Raw genomic sequence first — 23,587 nt, 5'->3', positions numbered from 1 at the left:
TCCTTGACACGTACATTTCTCTGGTAATTTTCACGACTGTTTGTGTTGCAGATCTCTACTGCGCAGAAAATCTTTGTGGTCGACTTTTTATGTGCCTGATTAAAACTGAATGGCTTCAAATTGTGCTCCAAAAACCCTCCAAAAATAGTAGTACTGTTACAGTCACTGTGGAAAAACGAAACGTTTTTCCCAAAATAATATAATAATATATTATATTCTATTCAGGCACAAAGCGGACGACAAACTAGTACAGTCATCAACAATCGACACAGAATAATCGATCAGAAGGTCCGCAGCCAAAGTGAAAGCTGTCAGGATTAAGTTTTGTGTAACATAAAGTGATTTAACTCTTATTGCGTCGGTGACTCCTCTGTCTAAACGGCATCATGTTCATAGCTTTGGAGAACTCGTCGCCCTCCTTCAAAGATTTCACCCTCGTCATGGTGAGTGGCACATTTGGACCGTGTGGTTTCACTTAGAGGCGAACATCTGTAATATAACCAGTTACTTCGCAGTCGTCTGAATGTACGTGGACGCGTGAACCGATCAAAAGAAACTGATTTTGACGTTTGTTTTTCTCATTTGTACGAGTGAATGAATTCACGTGCACGGCCTTTACTAAAGTAACAGTGACGTCTCTGCTCGTTGTTTGCTGCGCGCACAGCCAGCGGTGGCTGTCGGTAACGTGGGTCAGCTGGCGGTGGACCTCATCGTGTCCACGCTTCACATGAGCACAGTGGGACACATACACACGGACTGTCTGATCCCGATGGCTGGGAACAACCCGTATCCCACCTGCAAAGGAGATGCTGAGGAGATGCACACGCCTGCAGAAGGTGCGTTGGTGGAGACGAAATGTTCTGTTTATTGGACGTGAGTGAACATGTGGAAAACTCAACTCCTTTGTTCTTGTAATCCACAGTTTACACAGCACCAGAGCTGAAGTTGGCAGTTCTTCAGATCAGAGCCCCAATTATTCAGGTGAATCCACTGTTATTCATGTATTTAACTCGTCATTCAAAACAAACTGTGAGCTGCACATGTCAGTGGAAGCGTCACAATGCAATTTTTGCTGTAACTGCAGAACAAATCTAAACGGTTTCGCCAGCTGATCGTGTCTTGGATCAAAGCCAGCGGGTTCTCTAGGACTGTGGTGCTGTCTAGCAGTCACGCCTACCAGAGGGACGACAAGCAGCTGCAGGGGTTCGTCAACATCAACATCAACACTGGGCCTCGCCGAAACCCTTCATTCCTTCAGTTTGACGACTTAAAAGCCCTTAACGAACGTGTGTCGGCTCTAGTGCTCCCCTCAGGTACCTGCTCACTCCATCCCTGCTGAAGGTGAGTGCAGAGGCCCTGAAGGAGCTGGGCTGGAGGGAGATGGAGCGAGTGGCAGCCTTCCCGGGTCTGACCGATGCCAACGCAGAGCCGCGCCTCTACATCCCCGGAGGAGGCATCACCAAGGGTCTCTACACAGACAGGTAGAGACAGAGAGCAGCATCGGTCTGGTCAACGTCACGTTGAATGAAAAGTGTCCTCATGAGAATACACTTTATATGTCACTGACGGATTTCTTTCTTTAATGATGTTGCGTTTAGTTGTGCAGAGGATCTACCGCTGGCCGTGCTGCTCCTCTTCTGTTCAGAAGGCGACAACATCCCAGACGCCTTCACCCTCGTCAACCAGCTCAACGACTGGCTCCATCTGCTGGACAATCCAGTTAGTGACCGACCCGAGGAAGTAACGTTTGCATTTGCAAAAGCCTGTTCAGAGTTCACAATCTACAAATCCTTTTATTTGTTTGACTTGTTTCAGAGTCAAGAACCCAACAAATGGAAAGTCCCAGCATCATGGAGTCTTCTCTTTGGCAGCGGAATCCCCCCTGCACTGTTTTAAGCCTGTTTTAGTGCTGACTGGGATCACATCTACACCGTTAACGGTGTATTATTGTTGATGCCATATGAACCTTCACACACTTTTCAAATCTGCTGCAGTTTCTTTGATGAGTCTTTCTTTATACAAACGTCTACAGGAATTGGCCCCACATGTCCACACAATGTAGTTCCAGGAATTACAGGATTTGAATGTTTTTCCAATAAAAGGCTGTTCCAGCAGGAATCGAGTGTGAATTTATCTAAGATGATAAATAGTGATAGGTTTACTTTCACTGGACCTTGCCTCCTCCCACATAACTGAAAGTGCTTTGGCTTGGAGCCATGTCGTGTTCCTGGTAGTCCCTCCTGTCTGTAATTAGATTCCTTTCTACAACACATTACTACAACTCACACAGTTCTGGCAACAAGACAGGATACTTGCAGTTTGCCAAGTGTGAGGTTTCCCTCCTGCCTGTGTCATTGTATTGTGTGGTTCCTTTGCAGTGCGGTTGTGGGGATAATAAATATCCTGCTGTCTTAAAACTTTAGCTGTAAAATGTGAATTAGTTACTAAAAGAAATGAAGCAGTTTTAGATGAATGATATTAATTTATTGTATGCTACTTAGTCTTTTTAAATAGATGTAACATCAAGTCGGGTACTATTTGTTTGAACATTTTTACATTTTAAAAATGTCTCACACATGAAAACATTTTTTTAGGCATCTGACAGATCAGTCACTTTCAGAAAAAAATCTTGCTGAGAAGACATTTCATCTGTAATAAAATGTCTAAAAACACTTTAAAAAGAAGGAGGGAAAACGTTTGTATAAAATGTTGTGTTGTTGATGGCGCTGAACTGATGAGAGCTTAGATGATGTGAGACTCACATTTCCTCTGGGGTTCTCCTAGACCTGGACAGGGCCTTAATGAGCTGACGTCACGCTCGCCTGTCGTTTAATTAGCTAAACTGGAAGTAAAGAAATGACATCTATTTACTGTCAGTCTCCTCATTCATTTAAACCCCCCCCCAAGCAACACGATTCTGTGGTCCTCCTAATTACAACTCAGCATGCAGACTGGTGGTTCAGCTGCCAGAAGAAGCACAGAGACAAGTTTGTACGTAAACTAGATAAGAGATGGGATCTTTTATTTATAGTTTACACTCTAGAGGAGAAAAAAACTTAAGACCAATTAATTTCAAAAGACATTCTACTAAATTCAAATGTGTAACATTGTCATGTTTTTGTTTTTTTACAAGCAAAAATATGTCTTTTTACACTTTTTAAAAAGAACACTATGTACATCATGAAAACTTTACATGCCACTGGCTTTCTCTTGTGGGTGGAGGCAGAAACAACCTCCAGTCATCAATGTGGAAAACTTCAAGTAATCTCTTATAAAAAATAGAACATTTTTACTTGTGCATCTGAAAATGGTATTTAAAAATAAACATATGAAGACCATTACAAATTGGCAATGCATAGCCCGGATTTTCAGTCTTAAATTCATATTTGCAAAAAAGCGTGACAGGATGTCCAAACTGCAAAACATATTAAAGCTGCAAGAAAGAACAGGCAACAGGCTGTTGTTGAGGTGTGGCCGAGGTTTAAAGCGCTGGTGTGTCTTTAAATGTGCTCTTAAAAGAATGTCAGGATGTCGGATGTAAACAGTTTAGATGAGAAAATGAGATATGACTAAGCTGTGAAGCGTGGACCAGAGAAGGATGTGGGAGATGGCGCTAACAGGAATTTGAAGGACAAGGTGCGGTGCAGCTGAATGATGCTCGACGGCTACGGTGAAAACAAATTAACTTCTAAAGAGATGAGGAAGAGTTGTTTGGAGTCGAGGAAGAGTAAAGCAGGAGTTGGGGGAGAGATGGAGGTCCCTGCCGACGGTGGCGTTGCTGCCGGAGCTGGAGCTGGAGCTACAGGTGGAGGTTAGCAGTCGCTGGTTTTTGCCCTGTCATGAGACACAAAACATTTCAAGAGATTGAATTTTTAAAAATAAAGAATAAAAATCCAAAAAGTCGAGCATAGAGAGTGAGAGAAGCTCAAGAGTGATCAAAAGAACACGTGCCACAAGATCCAGTTAGCATCTTGAGCTTGGTGATATTTGGAAGATTAAACGTAAAGCGGAAGCCTAAAGGAAGTGTTGCTGAGCTGCTGAGCTGCTATCAGGAGCTGTGGCACCATTCAGTGTCTGTGATCGCCTTCATCATCGCCAACATTAAAATGAATTATCAGTGCATTGAAAGCAGCCAGTGTTTAATAAGCAACGTTTCACACTGCTCCTATGCTAATACAGCGTTCTCATTCTTCAGATTAGAACATCTCATTACATTTGATTACGTGCTAATCCAAGGCCCATCCCCAGATCATTTATTGGATTAGTTTGTGAGTAATTTCATTTAGATCACTGATTAATCAATTTACATCAAAAATGCAAGTATCATCTAGGTCATTTGCTGCTGTGTGTGTTTCATCTTGTAGAAAATAAAGACAGACTTGCCAGGATGTGAAGTCTGAGACCAGGCCTTAGTCTGATCTAATACCGGGTTCAAAATCTGCTGGGAAAATGGGATTTAAACATAGCAAATGTGCTTCACCCTGGAGAAACAAGAGGCTTCCCACGTGTTTAACTCCAGGTTATAATCATGCTCTTCTAATGATACGTGCGTGTCGGTCTGGGTAGAAAACCACAAGAGTGTCACGGCTAATCGGAGGTTGTAGACACTCGCAGAGGAGCTGACGCACAAGCAGCCCAAAGGTTCATGCATAGAAAAATGTTTCATTTTGCATCTTAAGCTTGTTACGTTACATTGTTTAGCTTTTTTATTTTGTTTTTAACATGTGGTCAGTTTATCCAAGTTTCAAAGACGCAAAGACAAAGCTCTGATATATGATGAGATCTCACGCACGGAAGACTGGACTTTCTGTACTTTGTACTGAGAAACACCTAAATTTAGCACAACCCCCTTAATTGGCATCACAATAGCCAAAAGATTCTTTTGATGAGGTTCAGACTTTTTCAACAGGTTCTGAAATGAACAGAACTACAAGTAAAAAACACCACCTATTGTAAGAGTGGTGAATATGTGACTACATGCAGCGAGACTCAGAGACCAACCCACCTGCTTAAATGAACCATGAGTTAGTCTACGAGGCACCTTACCCAACAACAGATTACGTAATAACTACCTTTATATATGTGGAAATCAGTGATTGTTGATTGACAAGTAACTTCCAGTAACCCGAATTTGAACAGAAAGCTGCCACCAAATTTGAATATGATGCACAGTATCAATTAGCACCTTGCAGTATTCCAAGTCAGCCTGACATTTCATTGTCAACCATTAACCGCAAACACATACACCACACACACACACTCGCGCACACACACACACCATGCTAGAGTGCAAAAATTAACACAACTCCAAACCACAGAAGCCAAGCAAATCAAAAAGGAAACAAAACCCCAGGAGGAAGAAAATCACACAGAAGCACGCACGCGCCTGCACACACACGCGCGCACGCACGCGCCTGCACACATACACACACACACACACACGCACACACACACCTCCATGTACAAGAAAAAGCTGTGGGTAAACTTCGTCCTTTAAATGTGCTCGTCGTGGTTGTTGTTGCTGTCTCAGAGGGGGGAAAAGATACAGTGCCCCCACTGGACAGGCCAGCTCCTGTCATGTGCAGCAAATGCAAGCCAAACTGTCCAGGAAGAACCACAACAATGAAGTAAGAGCTTGTGATTATTGGCGGTAGCACTGGTCGCATTACTGGTACTACGCTGACATGTCACACAACAAACCAAGACTTCTCAGAAATGGGAGGTGCACAGTCATCAGAAAGAAGTGCTTCATCAGGTCTAACTGTCCTGCTTTATGAGAACATGAAGTAAGTGGCTGAGAATGGTAGAAAAAGGGAAAGTGAAAAGTCAGAAATCCTGTGAAAATGAAGCCTAGATGCAATGACTAGTCTGACTTCTGTTATTGGAGTCATGCACCGGATTTCCTTTGTAGAATCACTACATAAACTGACTCATTTCTTTCATCTCTAATGTTGCTGTTTTACACTGTTTTTTGAGAAAAAGTCTAATAGAGAATAAGAGTAAAAACCATAAAAAGAGGTTTTAGTCTGAAGACTTAATCACCTTTTCCTCTTCTTCTCTGAGTCATTTGTCCTGGGCTTGCTTTGGGGGGTTTTGGCTGTGCCTGACTTGGAGATACTGTCTTCTCTGCGTCGTTTGCTGCAAAAAAAAAAAAAAAAAAAGAAAAAACAACTGAAAATGTAAAAACTTAAGCAAGATTATGCTATTAATCAAAAATGGATACTGAGGTCACGTCCTTTGTAACATGAAAATTTAAATCATCTTAAAAAAGCTTGGTTTTCTGTATGAAATAACAATTAATAGGTTACACATCAATGAACAAACTAAATGATGTATCTAGGTCAAAGCTGAAGCCTTTATTTTGCATTTCCCAATGTGATTTCTCTGGCATTACTCAGCAGCACTGTCGGCTGCTTCGCGTGTACTGACTGTGTTGTGCTGCCATCCAGCTCCTGCTCCTTGCAGGGAGACTGCGCGGGTAACTTGTCCTGTCTGTAGTCTCCTTCCTCTTCTAGCTGACCTCCTCGCTGGCTGCCGTTATAGCGCTCTGCTGGACACCTGGCCTGAGGCTGAGTTGCAGGGGGAGACTCGGATGTCGGCTCCTGATCTTCCCTGGATAACTCCCGCCACTGGTTCTATACGAGCAAGGAACAAAGTACATATATATTCATTTAAAAGACCAACTTGAAAAGACTTGTTGTCTGTATAATTATAGAGTGGTAGGGTATTTTTGCTAATGCTAATGTTTTAATGTATTTCTTAGAGAAAACAGTCTCCTAACATATTAAAATGAAGCTGTGGTGCAGGCACCTGTACAGATGCGTCTCCCATGATGCACTTGGCTCCCTCATAAACAGCCATGTAGGAGAAACGCAGCTGGTCATGTGTCTGGATCAGGCCCATGCGGTACCTCCTCATGTCCAACAAGATGCTTTTGATGTCCACTGAAGAGGGCTCTTTCCTCTTGTCCATCTGAAGCACACAGCATTGAAGACACTTTTTTCTCCTGGGATTTACTGAAACCACATATTGACTCTACTACACAGTGCTAGTCTGAAACGGTCAGCGTACGGTGATGAGACAAAGCCCTGCAGTCGACCGTTTCTGTTTGCTGCATTTCTTGGATGTGCATCATGTGTTTGTGTGCTTCCAAGGATGCCTACAGGCAGCCCAGAAGCCGTGGGCTGCAACCACATGAAAGATTTTGAACCAGGCATCAGTAAGAGAATGTTTTTTTTTTTTTAAACTTATTTTAAGTTTTATTCAGACATTTCTCACTTGTTTTTTTATTTCAAATTTAAAAAAAAGAATCTGAATGCTGTCAAGCAAAAGGCCACACTTCATCTCGGACAGGGAGGCAGGACTTACCAGGACCAGACATGTATCCACTAATGAAAACGTTCCAGAGCGTCCGATTCCAGCACTGCAATGAACCACTGCCGGCCCATGATCCACCCCCAACGCTCCTGACTCGCGCACTTTAAAGAGAAAGTTCAAGAAGGACGCTGGTGACTCTGGGACCCCGAAGTCAGGCCACGTCGTATAATGAAAGTGGTGGATCTCTCTCTTCTCCCCAGTCTGTGAAAACACAAACAGAAACCTTAACAGCCAGAATACTGACAGGTGCTGATTTTATCAGTACTGCCTGAGGTGAAATTAGGCTAATTTCTTTTGGACCTCTTTATTCGTAAGATTTATTGGGAAGATCTGGTATCTTACATTAACATTCTGCAGCTCCAACACTCTGGTGGTATAGTAAGACTTTGTGTCTTCTGACAACAGTGTGACTAAGAAGCGCGTGTCTCTGAAGGACATCTCCCTCTCCTCAGCCGTGGGCCAGTACTGGGCACACTTTTCCTGTCACAGCAGATGGAGAAAAAAACAGTTAAAACTCCAAATTTTGTCAGTCAATTACAAATATGATGACAGTGTCATCATTTAGAAAATTCTCAGTACAGACAATAGCTTGAAAGCCTCGCTACATAGAAAAACCATGTGACAGTAATCATGTGTGTGCACTAGCTGCTCTTTATTTTTTATTTCCAGGAAAACATTAACTATGTCGGAGTGTCCACACAAACATAGACGTGTGTGGTTAGTGTGTGAGAGACAGGCGAATTCTGGATGTCTGGAAATGAATAGGTTGAGCTGCACCCCACTACCTCAGACATCTGTCAAATTATCACATGAAACTCATATTACAGACATCAGAGAGCTGCCTACTATAATAAAGGAGTCCTTATCTGACTAACCCATCTGTGGTCTTTTCAGTATTTCTAGTGGGTCTCTCTGTGTGTAGGTGTTTTTGAAACCAGGCTGATTATAGATAACCACTTAATTAGATGTTGTTTATTGCATACATACCGAGCCTTTTTCTATGACCCTGTTGAGCATTATAACTGCCTTGGTCTTCTGCTCCCAGATCATGAGCCAAAAGTGGCCACAGGTATTTCTGAGTGGGCCCTGTGTTAAACAAACAAACAATGGGTCTTTAACATTGTGCTACTAAAGCAATAGATAAAGAAATCACCAGTAAAGGTTATGATGTGGATAAGCTGACAGGACCACACTGAATTAGTAAATGTCAAATGTCACCCTGACAAGTAATACTACCCAGCGTGAGACACTGTCAACAAGTCTTTCCTCACAAAAGGACATATGTCACATGACACATGTTAATAGATATTCTCCTTCATTCACTTACTCCAAATGTCTTAATTGCCCAACTAAGTAATTGTGTCAATGCACAATTAGTGTAAGCAACACGGCATCTCAGTTTTTAATGACTTAAGCAAAACTTTTAAATTCCATGAAATGCATGATGAGCAACACCACCTGCTAAAAAAACATGTTTTATCACTTAGCCAAGTTTCAGTTTTCTGTGGTGTAGCATGAAAAGGTGGGGCTGCTTTCTTTACAATAGCTGTGCAGTGAGGGTTGAAGATACCACTGTGTGGGTTGAGCTAAGGAACTATTGATAACAAGTTTGCAATTTAGTGTTAAACTTCTCTCATAGTCTTTTGACCTTAACTATGACACGAGCCCTTTAAATATCAATACTGGAGACACATTTAACTCACTCACTTTAGCTTTCGAGAAGTCTGTTCATTATTACGTCATTAATAAAATATACTATGCAATTATAAATAAGTATAATCAAAATTGTGCAGTATGTCTGTGTATTTACAGAGTCTTCTAGTTGAAACAGTCGGTGGTTTTCTGATAAGACATAGTGACTATGTATTTTCAAGCCTACTTCGACCAAGCCTACCTTTTTATTTTTGTTTTATTAAACTGGACATCACGGTTTAGACTACCAAAACATTTGATGACATTGACATTTTTTTATTCCAATAATGCAAATAAAAAGTTGAAAGTTGCCTTATACTTGCCTGAGTCAATATGTAACTTCTTTGGGCTTCTTCCATGACTACGAGACTCGCATTGATGTAGTCGTTGTCCGTGTTCTTCAACTTAACACGGCTGTGATCAACTGGAAGCAACAGAGAGAAGATGCAGTGGATGGGTTTAATACTGACATTGAGCTACGTTGGAGAACCGTGTGCACAGCGTGGAATGTTTACTTACACGGGCTGACGTCTCTGTATCTGTTTCGGTTGCGGTTCTCTGGATACTTTGCCACCTTGTAGGAGCACTCGTGGGAAAGATTTTTGATTTCCTAAACAGTTGTTGTGAGAGAAGACGTAACAACGATCACCGGACGGTGTTTTTAGCTCAAACAACGTGTGTCACCTCCGTTACTACAACACACAAGAGCTTGGTTGAAGTTACGGCGGCGCTCTCCTAGTCGTATTACCATGTTTATAAATAAACCATGAATATGAAAACTTGCAGTAAACTAACAATTAAAGGGTAATTAGCTAGTGGTCCACAATAGGCTGAAACATGATAACTTAATGAGCTAGACGAGCAGTTGGCTTTCTAAAAGAAATGCGCGCTTCAAGTAGTGACAATCTGGGTTAGCTTCATGCTAGCTGTGCTAACATACTTACTAGATACAGTTTTTGCCACCGGCCCTCGGAGTCTTTGTCTTCAAAATCCTGGTCCATTTTCACCGTGGCAGTGCCAGTTTGTTCCGAACGTGGTTACTGTTTTTAACTTTCTTAATATTTACCTCATTACTTTACTGAGCCCAAAACGCATTTGGTCAAGGAAAATATTACTTCCCTGCGCTAGCGACCTCTTGCTAAGTGTTTGTCCGTTATCGCCGCTTCAGTTGATACCCAAAGCGGCACGGACTGCGCATGCGCCAAAAGAGGTCCTTCAAGAGCTGTCAAACTAATCCAACAAGGAGTTTAAACGAATGACGAGATGTCGAACAACTGCGCCGCTCTGTCTGAAGCAACGACTTTCCCCTAACGTGTGAGGGATGAAACTCAAAGTTCTACTGAAGCAAAAAATACTGGAAATATTAAAAGTAAATGTACTTAATAAACCAATTGTCATATATTCATTAATATAATGTTATATGATGAAATTAATAGATAATAATTATGGATGGGCCAATAATCACTGGTGTGGCTAAATGTCTTATTTGATCTTTGAGCTACGGAGTTACTTTCCACTACTCTCAAGAAACTCTTAATTAAGAAATTAATGATAAAAATCTTCAAAATGTCAATCAACATTCTGAAACTTTGACATTTTAATAGTGATTAAAAAAATCTAAATAATTAATCTCGGAATTACAGTTGTATAATCTACAATTACATTGGGAACATATTTAAATGAGCGAAATGGGTTTTAAACATTTTGCCACTTACATGTGAGAAGTGAAAAAATCCAAAAGTTTAGGTAAAGATGCTCAGAAATGGTCAACACGAGCTGTATTTATGCCTTATGTTTAGCATGTGGAGACACTTGCCTTTACTTTCCACTGGGTGGCGGTGTTGGTATTTGCTGCTAAAACGGCTACCGACGTGTCAGGTAAACAACTCTTAGGACAACATATTCCACCTTAGAGAGTTGCTACACAAATAAAAGCACGTTTTATTTCTTCCAATGGGTATGGATGCATATTTCTCAGAAAAAGTGTACAATCTTTGTTTTATACTTTAGTTGTTGCTTGCGTTTCTGAGTGCCCTGTACAAACCAAAACATAATAAGTACAATTTTATTCTTCAATTTCCTTTATGCAGTTTATAGACGAAAAAGAAACCTTTTTCTCCTGGTGTAACCTTGAGTTGATGAATCTAAATGTTACCGTTTGTTGCAGAAGTTTATCCAAAACGTTGTAGTGCGCATAAAAAACGTATTTTATTATGAAAGGCCAACGTGCGATAGCGGAAGTAGCCCTGTTTCTACTTTCTGTTAAACACTTGCGTAGACTCGCTCGAGGAGTCTACCTTTTCCGTCCTGCGAAGTTTTCTGCTGAGCACTTTCTACTTGGGCTTCCTGGGAAATGGAGACATCTGCGTACACGTCTGTTGTGAAGTGAAGGGAAACCGGTGAAATAGGGGTAAGTGTTTTAATACGATCATTACGATCACTAGCAACGAAAGGGCGCTTACTATCAGATCACAACTTCCTCCTCTATGAGGCTGACGAGACGCTAGCACTCGGTAGCTTCGCTAGCCTGTAAATTCACCTCGCTGAACTCTGGGTCGGCAGAAATCACATGCGGACACTAAATAAAGTGTAAATATAGTTATAATAGTAGTAAATAAGCAATGTTGTCGACTTGCATGGTGGTAATTGAGCATCACATGTCAGCTGGGCACCAACTCTTCGGGCGATTAAAGTTGTGAACTAAGCTAGCCTCCTGCTAGCCGAGCTCTATGGGCAAAGCCGCTTTGGTTAGCTTGCATGCTAACAGTGAGCAGCCTGCTGGAAAATGTAAACACTACTTTATTCTGTGCCGTGCCGAGCCTCAGTTGATGCATCTGGTGACTGTTGCGTCATTAGGAAGCGTGTCTTTACTTGGAGTGTCTTCTGAATACGAGAATTCACATTGTCATACTTTGTTTGCAGTGTATAAAGTTATAAAATCATTAACACAAAGGAACTGAAAAAATAATGTCGAGCCACTTTGATCCATTTTGTGTGACTGTCTGTCATGGTTTTTATGTCAGAAGTCAAAGGATCCACATTTATAAACAGTCTATGCGAACAACATCATACTCAAATTTTGTTAGTAATAGTTTCTGTTCACTGTATTTAATACCAAAAAAGATGTTGACGTTTAATAATCCAGTATAATTGGCGTGACTAACAGACAGACGTCGGTGTGTGACCGATACATGAGACATGTCTCTGAACATAAAGTACTTAGTGCAGCGACATACCACAGTGATGTTTTGTATGTTGACTAGACTACAAAGCCGCACCTGAACACACACTAAAGATAACAGGCACGGCCCTACAGGTATGTGCCTGCATCAGAGGAAATGGCCCATCAGGCGTCTGTAGTCATATACAAACCTTAAGCAAAGTAGTGCATCCGGCCCGATTTCACTTTCCACTAATTTGTCAAATATCAAAACAATTAAGCCTCTGATATGAGACTGTTTTACTCTGAATAACACAACACACAGTGTTGGCCAATCTCATGTAACTGGCAATTATTTGTGAATTACCTTATTACAATAAGACACTACTTGCGTTGTTTTCTTGAAATGTGTTTGAACAAAGTGTAATAGCGTCACAGGGTTTGGCATCTAATGAGCTGTAAGCACACGACTCTTCCGCTGCTCTTCCCAGATCCCAATCTGTGGTGTTGCTGGTGCATAAATGCGACCTGAACACTGTGAAAACAGACCGAAGGCAGCCTTAGCATGAGCTCCATCCCGGTTTCTATCTCTCAAAAGGCAAATTCTTGCTAGTTGTTTCAACTTGCAACCCTTGAGGTCCAGATTTTTCAGACACTCCTTTTATGAGCTTTGTTAAAACCCTGCTGAGCAGCATGGATGTTGTTCTCTGAAACATTGAACCTTTTCAAATAGCTTTGTCACAGGAGACGCTATTTTTAGCACCCTAGATCATTTAGCTATTTTAACATTGCGTCTCCAGCTGCATCCTCAGTTTTACTGACGCTGACTTGTGAATGAAAGTGTTGTGTCATCATAACATACTGGATGGCTCGAAATATATTCCTGTTTAGTAAATAGAGCTAAAGTCAACCTCAGAGGTTATAAAACCTTCTGTTTGAACGTCAAACAACATTTTTACACACAGTTTAAAATTTGTTTGCAGTTATTCCATCGTCCGTAGCAGCAGTGACTGGATGCATTGTCGTAATCAGGAAGTCTGCTCTCTGGCTCGAATGTCTCCGGAAATTAGCGTAGTTGAAGAACACTTGTTTTCAATCTTTCAAACCTGTATTTTGCGCACAGTTTCTATTAATCTATATACTGGATCTGTACTAGACTTGCAAAATCCTAATCTGGACTTTAGCTTTAAAAAAAAACAGCAGGGCAGAGATTGAGTGTTTTTACACAGCTTGTTACCCAAACCCCCACCTTGTGAGTGATCATCAGTGATAGGATACAGAATAGAGGTCACTTAACTATAGCTTTGTCAAAAATAGGGGACGTAGATTAAATGGGGTCCTAGGTCCAGGTCACCATTCAGAACATTCCAGCAGTGGGGTAACAGCTGTGTTTGTTTAAGCTAGCACACAGTTTGCATTGTTGTGTCACTCAACTCTAAACTGCGTGGCATTAACAAACACGCGAGATAATTAATGAATGTTACCCTTTAAGTTGTCCGGTACAACGTCCAAGCACTGTCCCATTTAGCTCGGGTGCAAACACAGCAGGTAATCGTCCGCAGACCGTTCAGCGGGCATGAAAGTTGATGACGCCGCCTTTCAGCCGATCCACTCGACCAAGTGTGGGGAACACTTCAGCTTCCAGACAGTTAGGAGGAGCTGAGGTTTAATACCTGATAACACACGGTTTTATTGGGCGCATTTACTTTGCAAAGAGAAGAAGATGATGTTTCTTTAGTAGAAGGTCTTGTTCTGTTTCCAGCATATTAATAATTTTTTGAAGTATCGCACATTGCAGTTGCGTTGTGCACCTTGCCTTTAATTAATACATTTTTTTGTGTATTATAATTCAGCATTTGTCTTGCCGATCTTGACTCATTGTTTAAAACCAGAGCTCATCAGATCCCAGTTGTTATCGTTTTGTAGCATCTGCTGACTGTGGGTTGAAGGCATTAATTCTGCTGCAGCGTGCTTCCTGCCCAGGGCTTTTCTCAGGAACTGGGACACGTCCCAGTATGTGAGCTGCTGTAGCATGTGATTACCAGCGTGGCCAGAGAACTTGAGCACATGCATGTGCGTGTACACACGCGGGCTGCAGCCACATGGAAAGTCCCACTCCCTCGGTGCGGCGCCGATGCAGACCGTCCCGGTTTAATTACATCTTGTGAGTGTAATTTCACATCGACTTGTTGGTCGCATTTAATGGCCCCCGTCTCTGTCAGAAAAGACAGATGACTTGGCTGGTTGCCCCCGGCCCTCATGGAGCTACAGTGTTGGAGCCTCCTGTTAGCCTGCGCCTTATAATCCCCACTGTGCTGCTACATTGCGTCTGACCGGCGCAGCAGCATTTTTTTGTGTTGTGTTCATGACACAAGTAAATTCTATGACCAGTGACAGCGGTGGGAATTTTCCAGTCAAGTCATTTTCACATCAAAGGTTTGAGCTGGATAACGATGGGGAGCACCTGGAAGCTGCACGTGCTGTGGACTGTAGGTTTTCACAGTCACAGTATCACTGTGTACTTGTGTTTTCATACATTTAAGCCTTAGTTTAAGAATAAACTACTATAGTGATTAAAGTGTTGTTTAGGGTTGGCGCTTTCAATGTGACCCTTTAAAATTAGATGTTTGCACTGCACATATGTTATGTCATCATCAAGCTGTGTGAAGTAAGTCTACAGTTCAGCGTTTACCCCCGGTTCTGCTGCAGCAAATGTAGGACCTTCCCTGCAGCACGTTAGGCCTCGTACGGTCAGATGGAAACATCAGTTTATATTCTCTGCATCAGATGACAGGAAGTCAAGATTTAAATGTGCCGCCTAGTCATCAGGCTGAGTCTAAGTTCTGGCCGCCCGACTGAAACCCGTTTTTAAAACACACTCCCAATGCACAGAAGGCTGTCGGTCATTATGAGCAAAGATGCAGCCAGTCAGACCAAGGTTGGTAGGTGACCACATTCACTGTGGGCTTGTTAATTGGTCACCGTTTGTCTCCCACAGGAATGTTCCTGAGAGAAACACACACACACACACACACACACACACACACACACACACACACACACACACACACACACACACACACACACACACACACACACACACACAGAGGAATGTTTATTTGTCCTTAATTATTGTTTGTTTATTTGGTGTTTAGTTAGTTGCTTGGGAACTTGTGAGAGTGTGAACCCTCTCAGGCAGTTACAGTCAGGTTCTACTCAGGTTTCTATTATTTAAACCTAAGATGAGGTTTAGGGGAAGTGGGGGCAACTGTTTAATAACCTTTAGTGAAGGTTGTGTATTGGAGTTATGTGGGAGCACGTTTGCTCTTAGTTCATCGCCTCCAGAACGTGTGTTGTGTTGTTGCCGTTTCTTGCTGGTTTCTTGCAGCATACACCAGACTTAAATTAAGCACTTTATTTGTGTCTTCAGGGTCTTTTTGTGTCCTTCAGGTCAGAAATGACTTGTCCTCAGGTTGTTTGTGCTGTTGAAAGCACGCCGATGCGAGCGCGTTGGTGTCGAGGTGTGGCTGCTTTGCTCGCGCACAGCTGTGGCCACATCTGACGCTTACGGTGGAATTTCTTTTCCTGCTTCGTCTACACTTTGCTAATACAGACTCTAGGGAGGGCCTGCAGTTGCACACGGCACAAAGAAAGCCATAACTCCTTAATGTCGCATATCCTGTTTATTGTTTCTCAGTCGTACGGTTTGTATTTTAACGTATTCTTTGACATTGTTTCTGCAGCAGTTCAGCACCTGATCCGTTTTTTTCCCTCTCGCTCAGGTCGGTGACCTACGTTTGGGTTTCTGCATCTCGCTGTGATACGGACCTAGACCTGACTTCAGCTGCTATGTCTTAGCTAACAGTGATACAGTCCAGCCCTCCCGCACCTGCTTCATCTCCTCCTCTCATGTTGTAGCAGCAGCGGCGTGATGAGCGGCCCGCACCAGCAGCAACATGGCAGCGCGGGCTCCGAGCGAGACCTGCACTCCGCTGCCTCCTCTGCCGGCCTGCCTCCAGGTAGAAAGGCCCCCAAGAAGCGCCACCTGTCCCTCCACTCTTTCTTCAACCGGCGGCGCCGGGCCGACTGCGACCCCAAGCGCAAGGCGAGGACTTTGCAGGCCGGAGCCGTGGTGGAAGGCGTTGTGAGCACGGAGCACGTGCAGTCAGACACTGTCCATGACAAAACCTCAGCCCACCCTGCGGCGGGCGCAGCACCGGCCCCGTCGGAGCCGGGGTCTTCGCCGGAGCTGCTGGAGTGCCCCCTGTGCCTGCTGCGCCACGCACGGGAGCGCTTCCCGGACATCATGACCTGTCACCACCGCTCCTGTGCCGACTGCCTGCGGCAGTATCTGCGCATCGAGATCTCGGAGTCCCGCGTCAACATCAGCTGCCCCGAGTGCTCCGAGCGGTTCAATCCCCATGACATCCAGATGATCCTGGGAGACCGGGCCCTCATGGAGAAGTACGAGGAGTTCATGTTGAGGAGGTGGCTTGTGGCTGAACCCGACTGCCGCTGGTGCCCGGCCCCAGACTGCGGGTAAGAAGTGGGCAGAGGGATTATATGGGCTACAGTGCATTTGTTTGAAGACAATAAAGCACATTCGTATTCATAGGGTTCTGTATTTGTACTATATATATATAAAACATGAGTCCCAGAATAACACAAAACGGCTGCATCAGGGAAACTTCAAGGCCTCTTCTGGCCTTCTGAGGTTCACCCTCTGTCTGCATTGATGTTTGAGTTATAAATAACACGTATTTCTAGTAATAGACAGGGTTTTTTCTGTCAACACAGTGAGTCAGCTAAGAAATATTTGGGCATTGAGTGTGTGATGATGCATTGTGTTGTCCTGCTCTGACTTCAACCACAAAATGGCTGCAGGCTGCAGAAGGAAATCATTTATATACTGTTAAAGCTCAACTAGAGGAACAGGCTATATTGAGCAGCAATATAGTGAAATGTGTTTATATTGGTTCTCTTTTCATTTGAGTGACGGCTCAGTGCAGCCTTAATCGGTGACAGAGGAAGGTTTACTTCCAGGCATTGATTTTTTTAATAGTTTGTGTGGTAAATGATGAACCTGAGGTCAGATGAGGAGCTGGTAAACATTAAAAAAGGCTTGTTTAACGTGGAAGTCCTGGCTTCTGGTTTAGCTCTTTCACGTGTAGGCGACGGGTCAGCGGCGGGTTTGCTCACAGGAGCATGAAGTGAGGCAGACAGCTCACCTGTACTTGATGGCGCCATTATGTAATGAGCACCACCACGCACACAGTGTACACACTGGCTCTGCTCCTTATAAAACATGAAGCGTTGGTGCGGTCTCCTCATCATCAGTTTGGTTTTGGGTAATTGCTATTTTAACCTTCACTCTCCCTCTCCTCTTTGTTTCATCCAGACTTGACCCCGTCTGCTGGTATAATGGCTCTTTCATGGGCTTGTTTCGGCTCCTCTTGTTCTCGTGCTCCAATCAGCTCGGCTCTTTCCACCGGACAATGCTCTCACTTTGTGTCGTTCTACAGTTGCACTCAGGCTTTGTGGGTCAGCTCAGCAGTGTAATACTGTACATAAATTCTGTGTGGTTTGGGGTTTTTGCATATTTATGTCAGCATAGAAACATAGAGTTTGAATCATATTTATGGAGACATACTAGGACATTGGACACACACTGTTTGGATGTTTTAAAGCTTTCCACCATTTGTCCCCCAGTTTGTCTCACCAAACTGTTAGCGGACACTGTCTAGACTCAATGGATTTTCGGTGTGTGTGTGTCTTTTCTCACACATCCCCCACGTCTGTCAAACCTGTGAGTTACGAGGGTGGACGGTGTGAGCAGCTGCTTTTATACTGTCCATAAACCAGTTGGCTCCATTTAATTTATCACGCCTGAAAAACAAACATGACACCTGAATATTTGCCCCGCTTTCACTTTTGTTTTGATTTCAGGTTAGGTCCTTTTGCTATGATTTGATTGGTGTGTTCCTTGACTTTCATGACCTTGAGTTGAGGATAGAAATTTACTTTTTCTTTCACTGCTGCTAATCTTGTGTCAACTGATATTGTCATTTCTGTAAGATTAAATACCACACGTCCCTTTTCAGGGAATGGAAGCTAAGATGAATAAGTTGTGTGGTAGATTTTTATATATTGTTCGTGTGAACCAGCTGTGGCTTTTCTGCAGAATGATGGTTGATAACAGTTATCTTACTGACATGCAGCGATGCAGAGATAATTGATTCCTAACTTACGGTCACAGGGCTTGTTGGTGAATTTATCTCGGAGTCAGGAAATTACCTTTATTACAGAACAAACACATTTTATTGTGGGGACTTTCCAGCGATTATAATAGAACCACTTTCTATGTTGCATAGTGGTGGTGTTCCATTTTAGCTCTGCTGTCCTCTAGTGTTGTGCTGAATTACTGCACACACGTTCTCTCCAATAATTATTAACCTTTGCTTCCTTCCTTCCTTCCTCTCTCAGTTACGCAGTCATTGCGTTCGGCTGTGCCAGCTGCCCAAAGATCACCTGTGGGCGTGAGGGCTGTGGGACGGAGTTCTGCTACCACTGCAAACAGCTGTGGCATCCCAACCAGACGTGTGACACAGCACGGCAGCAAAGGGCCCAGAACTTCCGACTCAGGAGTTTCAGGTCCTCTTCCCTCAGCTACAGCCAAGAAAGTGGAGCTGCAGGTAACATCCATAAAAAGCAGAAAATGATTATATATGTTATCACCAACATGTTTACTTTAAGTCAGTAAACATTGAACCCGTAAATGTGAATGAAAATATTTCCCCTCCACTAGGAGATGACATCAAGCCATGTCCACGCTGTGCTGCTTACATTATTAAAATGAATGATGGAAGCTGCAATCACATGACGTGTGCTGTCTGTGGTTGTGAGTTCTGCTGGCTCTGCATGAAGGAGATCTCTGACTTGCACTATTTAAGGTAAGAGAAATGCACAGTCAACCAACTGACAGGTCTTCACAAAGTAGCTGACAAAGTCACATGTTTTTGTTTACGGCTATAATTTTGTGTATTTCAAATTACCTATACATTCTCATTTATAAAAAAATTCTAGTGAGAGGAATATGTATAATTTGGTCTTTTAAATTTTTCTCATGAACACAACAATAAAGTAAAGTGAGTTTTTGACAGTTTGTTAGTGCGAGTTGTTGTTGTCAGTCCTGTTTTTTTACTTTTTTCTGTCTTTTACCTGCTCTTAGTCCATCAGGCTGCACCTTTTGGGGAAAGAAGCCCTGGAGCAGAAAGAAGAAGATCTTGTGGCAGCTGGGCACGCTAGTGGGAGCACCTGTCGGCATCGCTCTCATTGCTGGGATTGCCATCCCTGCGATGATCATTGGCATCCCAGTCTATGTGGGCAGGAAGGTTAGAATCAGCATAAGGCACTATAATATAATGAACCCTATTTTGCCCTTATGTAGCTGAAGATGAACAACAAGTTCTGTTTTAAATCATTTTATTTGTCAGTAATGTAATTTACCTTTTTTCCTTTAAGATCCATAACCGTTACGAGGGTAAAGACATCTCTAAACACAAGAGGAACTTGGTAATAGCTGGTGGTGTGACACTGTCTGTGATTGTGTCGCCTGTGGTTGCAGCCGTCACTGTCGGTAAGAAAGTGTTGTCCTCTCTCTTTTCTCCTCATGGCTTTCTCTCTTGTACCGTCTGTGTCCAAGCCTAAACATTAAAAATGGTTTATAGTAGGTCGGCTTAATTAAAAAAAAGGAATTTAATTTAAATGTGTTTTTTGTACAATTCAAATTTTTCTTGTTGCTTCTCTGTCTATCCCAGCAAGGTTTAGTTACTGAAACAAGTTCATATTTCCAGACATAAATAAAAGTCTTCCTGTTATGTCATTGTAGGCATTGGTGTTCCCATCATGCTGGCTTATGTGTATGGAGTTGTGCCGATCTCATTGTGCCGGAGCGGAGGCTGTGGAGTGTCTGCAGGCAACGGCAAAGGGGTGCGGATCGAGTTTGATGAGGAAAATGAAAACAGCGGGAGCGGCGCCGCAGCCACAGGTGAGCGTGGAACGCTCTCAGATTCAACTCTGGAGTCAAACCTCTGCATGTTGATAAAATGAGATCTTCCCCGTCTCCCTGTCTTTACAGACACCACCTCTGTGGCAGAGACACGCCTCAACAATGCAAGCCTCGGCGATGGGGCGAGTGTTGGTGGTCTGACCAGCCTGAGCCTCAGTGTGAGTGGGAGCCACATGGAGCGATGCGGCATGAGCTCCACCCAGCGGGACAACATGAGTGACAACGCCAGCACTACGGCGCTAGCTGGAACCAGCATCACCGGCAGCCTGTCCGGTAGCTGCTACAACAGGTAGATTAATTACACCTGCACAGGCTCATGGAAGAGGATGCATCCTGACCGTATCGCTGTAATGTTTGCGCCTATGTAACAACTAAAGGACATGTGCATTACCTTTTCCAGGATGGAAGTTCAGGCCGATGTCCAGAAGGAGCGCTGCAGTCTGAGTGGAGAGTCGGCCACGATCAGCCTCGGCACGATCAGCGACAATGCGAGCACAAAAGCCATGGCAGGATCCATCCTCAACGCCTACATGCCTCTAGAAAGGTCAGCAGTCAGAGCAACCTGTTGCTTTAGACAGAACCTTCCCCCTGCGCTCCTGTGATGCCTGAAACTATCTTGACCAGTTTTTAACATAAAATGTGTTTCTGGAGTTATTTGTAGTTGTTTTATGTTGAATTATTTTGACTTGCAGAGACAATAGTCTGGACGTTCAGGCAGATGTGGAGGCCAAACAGGAGAAGGTGAGGCATGGCAGTGCCAGCAGCAGCCTGGATGAAGCCAGCTGTAGCAGCAGCACTGCCGGCCTCAAAGAAGCTAGTGGAGACTCCAACCACTCTCCCTGCTGCTGTGTCCAGCATGACAACCACTGCTGCTCCTCGTGCCCTCAGTCTAAGGAACCATGCGCTTCAGGATGCAAAAAGAGTAAGGGTAAACTCTGGAAAAGAGCGGAGACCAGCAAAGGAGAGACCAGAATTAATGAAACAGAAGGCGACATGGATGCTCAGCTCCTGGAGCAGCGCAGCACTAACTCTTCTGAGTTTGACTCCCGCTCCCTGAGCGGCAGTCTGCCCTCCGTGGCCGACTCGCACTGCAGCCAGTTCTCATCAGAGCTCAGCTGCTCAGACCCTGAGACCTCGAGAGCAGCTCATTCGTCCTGCTGCTCCCTGAGGGACCCCCACGCTCATCACCCAGCCGTCGCCTTCAGCGACATCACCATCACACCCATGCCTGAAGTGGAGAACGACCGCCTGGAGCACCACCCATCACAGAGTGGCCACGCGGCCCTCGCCCGCCTGCTGTCCTCGTCTCCTCCTGGTTCCCCGAAGGAGGGGAGCGCTGCGAGGTTTCTGTTCATCAGAGAGGAAAGTGTTGGCGACGTCGCAGACGTAGAGGCAGAGAAGGACGAGAGCCTGAATGAGAGCGCTAGCGGTGCTGCCATCCAGCCTGTCAGCCCGTCCAGGAAGCGCTGTTTACAGACAGACATCTAAGGTCATCAGGTGTTATCGCTGCTGAAAGAGGTAAACTTATCACCAGTGCTAACTTCAGCCTGATTGAAGTAGCCGTAATTAATCAGGCTCATCAGTTTAAAGATATTTTTATCCACTGTGGAGGCGGGAATGTGATCTGAATGTCCGTCTGTACAGTCAGAGAGGCCAGAGGTTTAAGTTGAAGAGAGATTGGAGAGAAACAAGTAAAATGGAGCAGACGTGTTGTTTTGTTGTTCAGTAACAGAACAAACAGACATGCGGTTGTTTTTGACACAGAAAGGCCTGAAGAACGTAGAGTTGAATGTATGTGGACAGGTGTAAAGCAGGCACTCAGTGTTGTGAGATCCTCCAGAAGCTGAATACATCCAGCTAGCACCAGGTCTGGGCACCTTATTGCTTTTATCTCGCTTTTTAGGATATTTGCAAAAGCAGAACCAATTAAGTAAAATGGATTTTCAGTAGAAAATCATTTTTATCTTTGCATGAATCAGGGATGGAGATGTCATCACTGTGGTCCACCGCTGTGCCACCAGTTCATTTTGTGACTTATATTAAAACAACATGAAATCAAAAAGGCTGTCGAACCCTCCGTTGTGCATATAAAGCTTGGAGGGACCCGTCCGCTGAGTAGCAGATCTTATTTTTCCATAATCACCTATAAGTTTAATGATTATTATTTACTTTTCTTTCAAATGTGACTCCTGTTATTGTGCTGTGCATTTGCTTATTTCTATTTTCCATTTTGGGAAAGTTAGTTTTAAATGTTAAAGCCCTGTGTCGGGTCCAGACTGTTTTTTTTTGCATAGTCAAGTGGAAATTGTGTTGGCCAGGACCTAATTTAAGAGGAAAGGCCGTTAAACTTTAAGCCCACTTTTTTGGCAGTTAAACCTGTGCAAAGTATTTGTTGCATTTTTAGGAAATCATTTCAATTTTTATTAATTTTGAAATGATTATCAATTTTTAAATATGCATTCAAGAATATTCAATGTAAGGAAAACTGAGCAAGTCTAGTACTCAGTCGCTAAAACTGGAAAGACATCCAGACAATGTATTTGCAATACAAACACTTTGACTTGTAAAATAAATTTGTTGTGCAATGAAAAGCTCTGCTTGTGTAACCAAGCACATACATCTGTCAGTGATTTCTTATTCATTGTGAATGTATGATGATATTAGATCTGAATCTACTTCTCTCTGAGTAAAAGTATTTCAGAGCTTTGGGTCTATTTCAAATACAGTGTGTTGTAAGATTGTTATTTCTACAAGAATGATCAATGCAAACAATTACATATTTGTTAAACCCATGGTGCCTTTTGGGGAAATTCCTTTGTACAGTGTTTCTATTCTCTTTTTATTTCCATATTCTTTGTCTTCAGATGATAGACATGAAACAGGATGAATTGTTTTCCTCAAAATGCCTGAAATGTTGCATAGCCGTTGTAGCATACCAAAGAATGCAGGATCCTGCACTTCACACACTTGATGGAACTGAAATGGTTTCCTTGCATGAATCTGATTCAGACTCGACTTCAGTCCAAGTAAAGAGGAGCAGAACCACGGCTGTAGGTTAAAGCCTAAGCAGGCGTTTGCATCCGTTCAGCTGCTGTTTGGGTGCATGTCTTTTACACCCCGTGTTATTCGTCTGTTGGAGGAAAATGGGGGTTGTGTTTATTATTTGAAGACTGGCACCAGGTCTGTTTTCTAACTCGGCCACGAAGCAAATGCTATTTGTATATCAAACAATAAAATTCCTAATCAAGCCTTTGTTGTCTGTACATTTTTGACTCACTTCATCCCTCTGT

General features: G+C 43.4%; 3 protein-coding genes across 5 annotated transcripts; 2 read left to right on the top strand and 1 right to left on the bottom strand.

Annotated features, from left to right (window-relative positions):
- Nucleotides 1–259: 259 nt before the first annotated feature.
- psmg2 (proteasome (prosome, macropain) assembly chaperone 2) lies at nucleotides 260–2,118 on the top strand. The gene is made up of 7 exons (XM_029166994.3): nucleotides 260–443; nucleotides 665–836; nucleotides 923–981; nucleotides 1,085–1,203; nucleotides 1,302–1,481; nucleotides 1,599–1,719; nucleotides 1,816–2,118. Exons 1-7 carry the CDS (start codon nucleotides 387–389, stop codon nucleotides 1,894–1,896), a joined length of 789 nt encoding a protein of 262 aa, XP_029022827.1. The 5' UTR covers nucleotides 260–386; the 3' UTR covers nucleotides 1,897–2,118.
- An 878-nt stretch (nucleotides 2,119–2,996) lies between these two features.
- ptpn2b (protein tyrosine phosphatase non-receptor type 2b) lies at nucleotides 2,997–10,263 on the bottom strand. 2 transcript variants are annotated; one of them, XR_008696084.1, is made up of 11 exons: nucleotides 10,014–10,263; nucleotides 9,589–9,679; nucleotides 9,393–9,493; nucleotides 8,365–8,463; nucleotides 7,720–7,857; nucleotides 7,369–7,578; nucleotides 6,811–6,972; nucleotides 6,430–6,635; nucleotides 6,043–6,138; nucleotides 5,455–5,600; nucleotides 2,997–3,834 (listed from the first exon to the last, which is right to left on the bottom strand). XR_008696084.1 is itself a non-coding variant. In XM_029166993.3 (10 exons), the coding sequence occupies exons 1-10, from the start codon at nucleotides 10,068–10,070 to the stop codon at nucleotides 3,813–3,815; spliced, it is 1,182 nt and encodes a 393-aa protein (XP_029022826.1). In that variant the 5' UTR covers nucleotides 10,071–10,262; the 3' UTR covers nucleotides 2,997–3,812. The 2 variants fall into 2 exon arrangements, 1 of the variants encoding a protein (XP_029022826.1); XM_029166993.3 differs by lacking the exon at nucleotides 5,455–5,600 and having other exon boundaries at nucleotides 10,014–10,262.
- Nucleotides 10,264–11,319: 1,056 nt separating this feature from the next.
- LOC114865453 (E3 ubiquitin-protein ligase RNF19A-like) lies at nucleotides 11,320–23,545 on the top strand. Of its 2 annotated transcripts, none has more exons than XM_029166590.3 (10): nucleotides 11,320–11,479; nucleotides 16,012–16,768; nucleotides 18,713–18,921; nucleotides 19,035–19,179; nucleotides 19,458–19,620; nucleotides 19,751–19,865; nucleotides 20,118–20,276; nucleotides 20,367–20,586; nucleotides 20,698–20,841; nucleotides 20,990–23,545. In XM_029166590.3, the coding sequence occupies exons 2-10, from the start codon at nucleotides 16,161–16,163 to the stop codon at nucleotides 21,783–21,785; spliced, it is 2,559 nt and encodes an 852-aa protein (XP_029022423.1). In that variant the 5' UTR covers nucleotides 11,320–11,479; nucleotides 16,012–16,160; the 3' UTR covers nucleotides 21,786–23,545. The 2 variants fall into 2 exon arrangements, with proteins under 2 accessions (XP_029022423.1, XP_029022424.1); XM_029166591.3 differs by having other exon boundaries at nucleotides 11,333–11,479; nucleotides 16,148–16,768.
- Nucleotides 23,546–23,587: the final 42 nt, after the last annotated feature.

Source organism: Betta splendens, chromosome 11 (assembly GCF_900634795.4).
Source record: "Betta splendens chromosome 11, fBetSpl5.4, whole genome shotgun sequence".
NCBI classification, from domain to species: Eukaryota; Metazoa; Chordata; class Actinopteri; order Anabantiformes; family Osphronemidae; genus Betta; species Betta splendens.
The sequence above is the reverse complement of the archived record's forward strand: the minus strand, read 5'-3'. Positions and strand labels throughout refer to the sequence as shown.

Bases quoted from the DNA above. Each gene is read 5' to 3' on its own strand.
- psmg2 (XM_029166994.3), top strand. From the start codon at position 387: ATGTTCATAGCTTTGGAGAACTCGTCGCCCTCCTTCAAAGATTTCACC. The intron at 1,204-1,301 runs GTTCGTCAACAT...TGTCGGCTCTAG, and splicing joins GACGACAAGCAGCTGCAGGG to TGCTCCCCTCAGGTACCTGC. The intron at 1,720-1,815 runs GTTAGTGACCGA...GACTTGTTTCAG, and splicing joins TCCATCTGCTGGACAATCCA to AGTCAAGAACCCAACAAATG.
- ptpn2b (XM_029166993.3), bottom strand. From the start codon at position 10,070: ATGGACCAGGATTTTGAAGACAAAGACTCCGAGGGCCGGTGGCAAAAA. The intron at 9,494-9,588 runs GTAAGTAAACAT...TGTTGCTTCCAG, and splicing joins ATACAGAGACGTCAGCCCGT to TTGATCACAGCCGTGTTAAG. The intron at 6,139-6,429 runs GTCAGTACACGC...TTTTTTTTGCAG, and splicing joins CTGGATGGCAGCACAACACA to CAAACGACGCAGAGAAGACA.
- LOC114865453 (XM_029166590.3), top strand. From the start codon at position 16,161: ATGAGCGGCCCGCACCAGCAGCAACATGGCAGCGCGGGCTCCGAGCGA. The intron at 19,866-20,117 runs GTAAGAAAGTGT...ATGTCATTGTAG, and splicing joins GGTTGCAGCCGTCACTGTCG to GCATTGGTGTTCCCATCATG. The intron at 20,842-20,989 runs GTCAGCAGTCAG...TTTGACTTGCAG, and splicing joins GCCTACATGCCTCTAGAAAG to AGACAATAGTCTGGACGTTC.